General features: G+C 43.3%; 1 protein-coding gene across 1 annotated transcript; it reads right to left on the reverse strand.

Moving 5' to 3' along the window:
* Positions 1-209: 209 nt before the first annotated feature.
* GJA8 (gap junction protein alpha 8) lies at positions 210-2,051 on the reverse strand. Its single transcript, XM_040422074.1, has one exon. It carries the CDS (start codon positions 2,049-2,051, stop codon positions 210-212), a length of 1,842 nt encoding a protein of 613 aa, XP_040278008.1.
* Positions 2,052-10,748: the final 8,697 nt, after the last annotated feature.

Below are 10,748 nucleotides of genomic sequence, written 5' to 3' on the forward strand. Positions count from 1 at the left end.
GACTAAAACTAAGAACAATGTATATTTTTTTTCTAGATTTTAAAAAGATTGTGTGAAAACATATGATGCAATGTATTCTGGGTAGCACTTTTCTTTGCATAATCCATTCTGTCTTCTAGAACAACATGTGACACTTCAGAATCCAAATTGAGTTGACTGCTTTGCATACCTTGCACTATTTTTGGATTACTAGTTTTACCGCTGTCCATTCATACTGTTAAATCATCTGACCGAGCACGGCTACTTGCTTTACTTAGCCTACTGAGGGATCTGGAATCAGGGATAAGCTCAAAACTCAGTAAAGGCAGCTCAGGTACTGCTTCATAAACATCTGGTTTCTCAGACAAGTGTTCAGGGAACCCATGTTCTGAAGGGATGAATTCAGATTTGTCTTGGTCTGCACTTGATGGTGCATGTTCATATGGGACCTGGTCAAATGTTTTTGGATTCTCATCTAACACTTGCTCTAAAGCTACTGGAGAAGGTATATTTTCTAGAGGGGGTTCAAAAGCTGTGTTATCATCAGTAGAGGTTGCTTGAAAAGGAGCTTGCTCAGGAGCATGTTCTGAAGAAGCCCGAGACAGAGCTCGATCTGAGGGCACACGTTCAAAAGGGGCATGGTCAGAAGCTGCTCGGGACAGAGCTCTTTCTGAGGGAGAACTCTCAAATAAAGCCCTAGATGGGACTTGCTCTGAGGTTGCGTTCCCAGAAGCAGCATTCTCAGAAGCTGCCCGAGATAGAGTTCGCTCTGAGGGAGCATGGTCTGCCGGAGTATGCTCAGAAGCAGCACGGGAAATGGCTCGCTCTGAGATGGCTAGCTCAGAAGGTACTCTTTTTGAGATAGCATTGTTGGAAGGTAACTTTGCAGAAAATGTATGCAGAGAAGGAGCACGTTCTGAATCTGCACACTCAGAAACTGCACGGGATGGTGCTCTTTCAGAAAGTGCACGCTCAGAGGGGGCACGCACTGATGATGTCCTTACTGTATGGGAATGCTCAGAGGATGCATGTTCTAAGGTCTCAGAAACTTGCACTTTTACAACCTCTTGCTCTTCTGCTTGACGATATGAGGGCAAAGTTTCATTGTAGGCCTTTGAGATGTCTTCTAGAAGGCCTGTGCTGGATTTCTCATAATTATCAAAGTGAGTTGGAAGTGGACTAGCCTCTAATCCGACCTCGGTCATTGGGTAGAAATGTGAGACTTTTTCTTCTTCTAGTAGCTTGTAGCCTTTAGATTTTGGAATGGAAGAGATGGCAATGGAGTGGAATGGCTTGTGAGAAACTTCTCCAAGTAGCTGATTTGTTTGATCTGCTCTCCTTCGGAATGCAAAGTGAACCTTTTTCCATCCCAGATGACTGATCTCCACCACATTTAGAAAAAGTGATACCGCAGCCACTGCTAACATGAACATAATAAATACAGTTTTCTCAGTAGGCCTGGAGACAAAACAGTCTACGATGTTTGGGCAAGGCCAACGACTGCAACGGTACAGTGGAAGGATCCTAAAACCATAAAGGAAATAGTGGCCCATGATAAAGCCCACCTCAAAAAGTGTTTTGAAAATAATGTGACAGATGTAGGTTCTCAGGAGGGTTCCCTCCAAGCGAAACTTTTTAGTACCTTTGGTACTGGTTTCCTTGGTAGTTCTGATGCTCCCTTGATCAGGAGAAAGTGGCAGTCTTTCTTCATTTATTTCCAGTTGCCGATTCATTTCTGCTTCCTCTCGTTCCTTTCTTTTCTCCTCCATTCGAACATGGTGCACGGCATGCCCCACGTACACCAGGGATGGTGTGGAGACAAAGATGATCTGGAGGACCCACAGTCTGATGTGAGACAGAGGGAAAGCCTCATCGTAGCAAACATTTTCGCAACCAGGCTGTTGAGTGTTGCATACAAAATCAGATTGTTCATCCCCCCATACGAATTCGGCAGCAGTTCCCAAGATGAGGATCCGGAAAATGAACAGGACTGTGAGCCAGACCCTACCGATAACAGTGGAGTGCTCATTCACCTCTTCTAAAATATTCCCCAAGAAACTCCAGTCTCCCATTATCTACGGGCTGTAACAATAAAATAAAATTAAATTAAAAGACACAAAAAACATGTACAAATGTTACCGATTTCTCAAATTGTACTATGGCTAAAATAAGAAGCACTGTTCAATAATTATAGTATAATATATGAATTCTGATGATAATAATAATAATAATAATAATACATTCATATTTGACAATAAATGACTTTAACTATCTAAAGTTCATAAAAACAAAAAGTTGCCTTTGCCTACAAAAATAACTCTCTGCACCAAATCTACTTCTACAGCCTCATTCAGACAGATGTATTCCACCCGTGTTTGACTATCCATTTCACGGATGTAACACCTTGACCTACCTGGGACTCTAAAGAATCAAACGTACTGCACGATCAAGGGTGTAGCTCTAAGGGGTGAAGAGCTAGCAGTTGCTATCGGGCCCAGGAGCCTGAGATGCACCCAAAGACCCCACTGTCACAGAGACACTGGTATTATAGAAAGCACATGGTAGGTGGAGGTCCTGTTACAGATTTTGCATTGGGGTCCAGGATTTTCAAGAACTCAATATACATCCATGGTCTGCTATGTTATGGTTGAGTAGGGAGGTAGGTGGTTTCCGGTGTAACCATGAATATGGGGGAAGTTAAACACAAGTATAATACAAGCGCATAATTAGGCCTAGAATTAGCACTATTACTACTACTGTTACTACTACAAATAATTTATAATTATAGATAGGAGAAAATGTAAAAAACAATGCAAAATAAAATTATAAAAATGCCTACCATATGTACAAAAAATAATAAAACAACTATAATTCTAAAAACATATTAAAAAAAGGTAAAAGAATTAATCATTTATAAATACGTAAAACATTAAGCTTGGAGACATACACTGTTCATTTACATATACCTTCAATTTGAGGAAAAGATAAAATATAAAATAAAACTGGAGCACAAAGACATCCATATACCCTCAATATAAAAAAAAACTTCTAGAAAAGCTGAAATCTGAATCAAAAAGTCATCAGAATTTAAGTCAAAACATAATTCATCGACTTTGCGTCTGCACATTCTACGCATAATAAACTAAACAAATGTTAGTTTTGGACACCTAAAGTTAATAAAACTATAACAACAGTCTGTAAAGCAACCTAAAAAGTATAGAAAACACTGAAGATGTAAGACATTAGGACACATAAATGGTACAAAGTGGGCAACTTGCCACAGTGATGGTTCCACTGGAGAAGACGTCCCCACTCTTGGCACCCTGCTGTCAAAAGTGAACCTTTGTCTCTGGCCTTTCCTACCTAAAGTCCCAAACTTATCGCACGACTGAGCAAATGTGACTCAATTGGCCCTGATGGGTGGGTTTTAGTGTCCTGCAATATTTAAGCTCCGAGCTAGACAGCCTTTATGAGAGAGGGACAATTGGTGACGTGCCGGACAATGGTGGTGGAAAGTAGGAATGTATGGAATATGAAAGGTGCGGATTTATCACCAGTCACAATGAATACCATTTTATAGGGGGAAAGCTGTTAACCTCATGTAAGCCAAATAAAGAATATCTATCTATGTATCTGTCTATCTATCTATCTCATATATAACTATCTAATATCTATCTATCTTATATGTATCTAATAACTATCTATTTATCTATCTAATAATTATAACTAATAACTATTTCATATCTGTCTTCTATCTATCTATCTATCTATCTATCTATCTATCTATCTATCTATCTAAAAGATGCAGCAGAGCTGATCACTGATCATAATGATCCTGTAAATTAGAACAGAACACAGTAGATTCGTCTTTAGAAATCCCTCGATCACACTCTGCAAATCATTCGGAGGAGATGTGCCAAACAACAAACTCAGCCTTACTGTATCTAGACGTGAGTCATATCTTATATTAGGAAAAGTCCTGTGCCTTATCATAACATGATGCCTCCTATTACATTCCTCCAGACGGAATTAGCCTAGTGATGTGACAACCCACCGTTACTTTGGGTGCCTTGGGTGCAATATAATAATTTTGTGAATGAGGCCTCCATGGTATGCAGAATACTGGGATGGTTTCTGGGATGGTATAGTCTGGAGAAGTCTAGGGAAGACCCGGAACTATGTCTGTAGTGTAGGGAAGACTTGTCGTAACTATGTAGACTAATTCCAGTACCCTCTTACAGGCCTACGTGGCAGTAGAAGCTGTAGTAAGTGTGCCGCGCACATTTCGTCATACTTACAAGCCCCCTTTTCCTTGTAACTTTGAAGAGCTGCTTTTGTTGTCTCCTCTTTCGGCTGATACTCATAGCAAAGCTTTTGCTGACCCAGCTCACATGGAGCTTTAGACAGCGGCTGCCGCTGGCCGGTTAGCATGTAATGTGAATGATAGAATAAACTGAACATGAAAAACAGAAAATTCCAGGGTGAAAACTGTAGTATGATGTAGAAAAGACATGATCTTCAGTGCAAGACATAGAGTGAAACCTCCCACTGAAAGACCACCTCTATAAGAAGACTGCTCCCGATCCACTCCAGAATTTTTTATGTCCTTATAAGTTAGGCATTGTGACCTTCTAGAAGACCTTTCCTCATGACATTTGTGGGTGGTCATCTGTTCAGGCCTTCTATCAAATTGCCATTCTAGAGGGTTTCTAGATTCCTTGCTGCAATTGTGGCTGGTCGTCACATAGAGGTGTCACTGATTTTGCATTTATATATATATAGAAGCTTTTCCAAAAGGCCAACTCTTTAATTAGCATATATGTGATCTAGACCAGATTCTTCTGTGATTGATTTTTAGTTTCCTAGTGTACTACATATATTGACCTCTTCTCTAAGAATACCATTCGTGATCTACAGTACACCAGATTTTTCTGTAATAGATTTTTAGTTTCCTACTGTACTAGATATATTGACCTCTTCTATAAGAAGACCATCCGTGATCTAGACCAGATTAGTCTGTGATGGATTTTTAGTTTCCTACTGTACTAGATATATAGATTTTTTTTTTAATTAATATCCAATCTCCTTATATATTAGGTACTTTTAAAGACCATCCCTCTGGAAGACTGTTCCTCACTGCAGTTGGTCTTCTTTCTATGTATACATCAATAATGGCAAAACAGAAATAGGTGCTCATAGGGTAAAAATATCTAGGAAGAGCGTTTCTAGGATTAAAAGTAAAAAATTGTTAACCTTTTAGTCTTGTGCATAGTTTAGGCACAACACTAATGTAGCGCATGCATAACAGCTTATGCCTCTGCAATTTGGTGCCGATTTTTAGGAGGGGAAGCTAGCAAAGATGCTGATGGGAAATTTCACTGGAAGAATCTCCATCAAGACCAGGGCATTATAATAATAATAATCTTTATTTATATAGCAGCAGCGTATTCCACGGTTAAGAAATTGGTATTGGGGGTTAGGGTGCCGTTTCAGTTTTCGCCTCAGGCAGCAGAAAGGCTAGGCGCACCCCTGATAAATTTGCAACAAACAAGTCAACAATTAACCACCTCAGGACCGCCGTACGCAGGATTGCGTCTTTGCGGCGGTCCTGTTGTTCTGGGTGGACGCGCCGGTGCGTCCTCTCGCGAGACGCGAGATTTCGTGCATTGCCGGCCCGCGCATGCGCATCGCGGGCCGGCAAAAGTTAAAGAAGTATTTCGTCACCAGCCTGCCAGCAACGATCATTGGCTGGCAGGCTGGCGATTTTCAAAAAATCGAATCAGAAGCCAGATAACAGATCATATTAGTAAATATGATCTGTTATATGGCTTGTCTGCTCCTGTGCTGGTCCTTTTCGTCGGTTGGATCCAGCAGAGGAGCAGACTTCACAGTGAGTAGCACCAACACCACACTTTAGCCCCAGATCACCCCCCTGCACCCCAATTAACCCTTTGATCACCCCTTTGATCGCCCCTGTCAATCACTATTGAAAGGAAAAAAAGTGATCAGTGTAAACTGTCACTTTTTTTTTTTCACTAGTATTGGCTGTTAGGTTTTAGGGATAGTTTAGGCCCCTTGGTTAGGTAGTTAGCGTCAGTTAGCGCCCACCCCACCGCACCGCAGTCACTTTTATTCGCTGAATAGCGTATCGCTAATCAGCATTTGTACTTTTATAGTATCTGTAAGTGATCAAAACTGATCACGGTCAGATCTATAATAGTATTAGTGTCACTTTAGTTCGCCCTCCACCCAAAACGCAGTGTTTGCCCGATCAGGCCTGATCGGTCGCCCACACGTGCGTTCACCCACGCCCGCCCCACCGCAGTGACAAAAAAAATTTTGTTTTTTGATCACTGCACATTCACTTTACAAGCACTGCGGCGATAAAAAAATCAGTTTTGATATTTTTTATCAACCGCAGCAGCCTCCGGTACTTCGCTAGCCTCCCCTTTGTAAGACAGGTTTGCTTTTTTTCTTGGGTAGTCTCAGGGAATACCCCTAAATTTAGTAGTCCAAATGTCAAACAGGGGGTATTCTTCTGAAGAGGCCTACAGGATTCTGACCCAGTCGGATGAGGAGTGGGAACCCTCATCTGATGAATCTAGCGGGTCAGAATATGAACCTGTGGAAAGCAGTGGCTCTCTGACCCAAAGTTCGGACGAGGAGGTGGAGGTCCCTGGCAGCACCAGGCGTACCCGGCCCCGTGTCGCTAGACCACAGGTTACGCAGGATCCGTTTCAAGAGCAGCAGAGTGGGGCTGTCGCTGCCGGATCACGTGGTGAGGCATACACCAGCAGCGCAGCCCTTCCTGGACCTAGTACCAGCACTGCCGTACAACATGGTGACGTGGCGAGCACCAGAAGGGCAGTTGAAGCTGGTACGGTGGCACGTGCACTAGTTACCCCGTCGCAGCCACCGCGCAGACAGGCCCGTAGAGCCCCTAGAATCCCTGAGGTGCTGGCAAACCCTGATTGGCAGTCACCAACTTCAGCCGCACCTGTAGTTCCCCCTTTCACCGCCCAGTCTGGAGTTCGGGTTGAGACGGCTCAAATCGGTTCGGCCCTGGGATTTTTTGAGCTGTTCTTGACTGCGGAGCTCTTGGACTTAGTCGTGGCAGAAACAAATCGGTATGCCACACAATTTATATCCGCCAACCCGGGAAGCTCTTATGCCCAGTCTTTCCGGTGGAAACCAGTCCAAGTTTCCGAAATTAAAATTTTTTTGGGCCTTCTCCTCAACATGGGTCTAACTAAAAAGCATGAATTGCGGTCATATTGGTCCACGAACCCAATTCATCACATGCCCATGTTCTCTGCTGCTATGTCCAGGACACGATTTGAGACCATCCTACGTTTTCTGCATTTTAGCGACAACACCACCTCCCGTCCCAGAGGCCACCCAGCTTTTGACCGGCTCCACAAAATTCGGCCCCTCATAGACCATTTCAACCAGAAATTTGCAGATTTGTATACCCCTGAGCAAAACATCTGCGTAGACGAGTCCCTAATACATTTTACCGGGCGCCTTGGCTTCAAACAATACATCCCAAGCAAGCGTGCCCGGTATGGGGTCAAATTGTATAAGCTCTGTGAAAGGGCCACAGGCTATACCCACAAATTTCGGATCTATGAGGGAAAAGATCAGACCCTGGAGCCGGTCGGTTGCCCTGACTACCTGGGGAGCAGTGGGAAGACAGTCTGGGACTTGGTGTCACCCTTATTCGGCAAGGGGTACCATCTTTATGTGGACAATTTCTACACAAGTGTGGCCCTCTTTAGGCATTTGTTTCTAGAACGGATTTGCGCCTGTGGCACCGCGCGAACTAGTCGCGTGGGCTTCCCCCAACGGCTTGTAACCACCCGTCTTGCAAGGGGGGAGAGGGCTGCCTTGTGTAACGAAGAACTGCTCGCGGTGAAATGGAGAGACAAGCGTGACGTTTACATGCTCTCCTCCATTCACGCAGACACGACAATCCAAATTGAAAGGGCAACCCGTGTCATTGAAAAGCCCCTCTCAGTCCACGACTATAATGCGCTCATGAGAGGGGTGGACTTCAATGACCAGATGTTGGCTCCCTATTTAGTTTCCCGACGCACCAGACGCTGGTATAAGAAGGTGTCTGTATATTTAATTCAATTGGCGCTGTACAATAGTTTTGTTCTCTACAGTAAGGCTGGGAGAACACGATCTTTCCTCAAATTCCAGGAAGAGATCATCGAGAACCTCCTTTACCCAGGAGGTTCCGTGGCCCCATCCACCAGTGTAGTTAGCCGTCTACACGAGCGACATTTCCCCAGTGTCGTTGCTGGTACCTCAACCCAACCGCCACCCCGAAAAAAATGTCGTGTCTGTAGCAGGAGTGGAATAAGGCGTGACACCCGCTATTTCTGTCCTGACTGTCCTGACCACCCTGCCCTATGCTTTGGTGAGTGTTTCCGGAAGTACCACACACAGGTACACCTAGCATAGGGATTGCATCTCACAGGACAGGCACACAGGGCTATTAGGGCCCTTTTACTCACAGCTGCTGCAAACCTCTCCTTTCACCTGGGATAAAGTGCATAATGTACTTCGCCACATCTTTGGGCAATTTGCGCTTTGCACATTGTCCCATGGGGAAGGAGAGGTTTGTTCTATAAAGGTAAAAAAAACTAAACAAAAAAAAAATTACCGGTAAGTAAAAAAGTTAAACGTTCAGTTAAAAAAGTTAAAAAAAAGTTTCTATGTTCTGTTCAACAGTTAATAAATTTATTGCGTTGCGGCCTGGTTTTTTCTTTTTTGTTTTGTTTTTTTTACCTTTCAGGTGGACCAACCGATCGACTAGCTGCAGCACTGATGTGCATTCTGACAGAAGCATTGTGCTGCTGTCAGATTACACGCAAGTCGGTGTATGCGGCGCTGCAAGACGAGATTTCTCCTCTGCAGTAAAAGATATGTTTGCCGAGGCATATGAGCTGAGGAGGTGGCGGTGTTCATATACTTTGGCAAACACTTTGTATATATAAAAAAAAAAATCCCGGCAATGATTTATTCATCCACATCGATTGATGTGAATGGAGAAATCTGGTTTGCCAGGGCATACGAGCTGAAGTGGGTATGGATGTTGGGCGGAGCTCCTATGTCCTGGCAGACGCCTTTCCCCTCCTTTTTTTTTTTTTGGCAGAGATTTTTTCATCCACATTGATCGATGCGAATGAAGAAATCTGTGCCGTTCATTTTTTTCTTTCAGCCCAGAGGCTGAACGGAAAAAAAAAATCTCATTACCCGTATGCTCAATATAAGGAGAATAGCAGAAACTCCTAATGCTGGGCATACATGTAATGATTGTGGAGACCCTCAAATGCCAGGGCAGTACAAACACCCCACAAATAACACCATTTTGGAAAGAAGACACCCCAAGGTATTCGCTGAGGGGCATATTGAGTCCATGAAAGATTGAAATTTTTGTCCCAAGTTAGCGGAAAGGGAGACTTTGTGAGAACAAAATCAAAAAAATCAATTTCCGCTAACTTGTGCCAAAATTATTTTTTTTCTATGAACTCGCCATGCCCCTCATTGAATACCTTGGGGTGTCTTCTTTCCAAAATGGGGTCACATGTGGGGTATTTATACTGCCCTGGCATTTTAGGGGCCCCAAAGCGTGAGAAGAAGTCTGGTATCCAAATGTCTAAAAATGCCCTCCTAAAAGGAATTTGGGCCCCTTTGCCCACCTAGGCTGCAAAAAAGTGTCACACATGTGGTATCTCCGTATTCAGCAGAAGTTGGGGAATATGTTTTGGGGTGTCATTTTACATATACCCATGCTGGGTGAGATAAATATCTTGGTCAAATGCCAACTTTGTATAAAAAAAATGGGAAAAGTTGTCTTTTGCCAAGATATTTATCTCACCCAGCATGGGTATATGTAAAATGACACCCCAAAACACATTCCCCACCTTCTCCTGAGTACGGAGATACCAGATGTGTGACACTTTTTTGCAGCCTAGGTGGGCAAAGGGGCCCACATTCCAAAGAGCACCTTTCAGATTTCACAGGTCATTTACCTACTTACCAGACATTAGGGCCCCTGGAAAATGCCAGGGCAGTATAACTACCCCACAAGTGACCCCATTTTGGAAAGAAGACACCCCAAGGTATTCCGTGAGGGGCATGGCAAGTTCCTAGAATTTTTTATTTTTTGTCACAAGTTAGTGGAAAATGATGATTTATTTTTTTTATTTTTTTTCTTACAAAGTCTCATATTCCACTAACTTGTGACAAAAAATAAAAACTTCCATGAACTCACTATGCCCATCAGCGAATACCTTGGGGTCTCTTCTTTCCAAAATGGGGTCACTTGTGGGGTAGTTATACTGCCCTGGCATTCTAGGGGCCCAAATGTGTGGTAAGGAGTTTGAAATCAAATTCTGTAAAAATTGACCTGTGAAATCCGAAAGGTGCTCTTTGGAATATGGGCCCCTTTGCCCACCTAGGCTGCAAAAAAGTGTCACACATCTGGTATCCCCGTACTCAGGAGAAGTTGAGGAATGTGTTTTGGGGTGTCTTTTTACATATACCCATGCTGGGTGAGATAAATATCTTGGTCAAATGACAACTTTGTATAAAAAAATGGGAAAAGTTGTCTTTTGCCAAGATATTTCTCTCACCCAGCATGGGTATATATAAAATGACACCCCAAAACACATTCCCCACCTTCTCCTGAGTACGGAGATACCAGATGTGTGACACTTTTTTGCAGCTTAGGTGGGCAAAGGGGCCCATATTCCAAA

This window comes from Bufo bufo, chromosome 3, assembly GCF_905171765.1.
Source record: "Bufo bufo chromosome 3, aBufBuf1.1, whole genome shotgun sequence".
NCBI lineage: Eukaryota > Metazoa > Chordata > Amphibia > Anura > Bufonidae > Bufo > Bufo bufo.

What these genes read in the sequence shown, in the direction of transcription:
- GJA8 (XM_040422074.1), bottom strand. Translation starts at nt 2,051, where the DNA reads ATGGGAGACTGGAGTTTCTTGGGGAATATTTTAGAAGAGGTGAATGAG.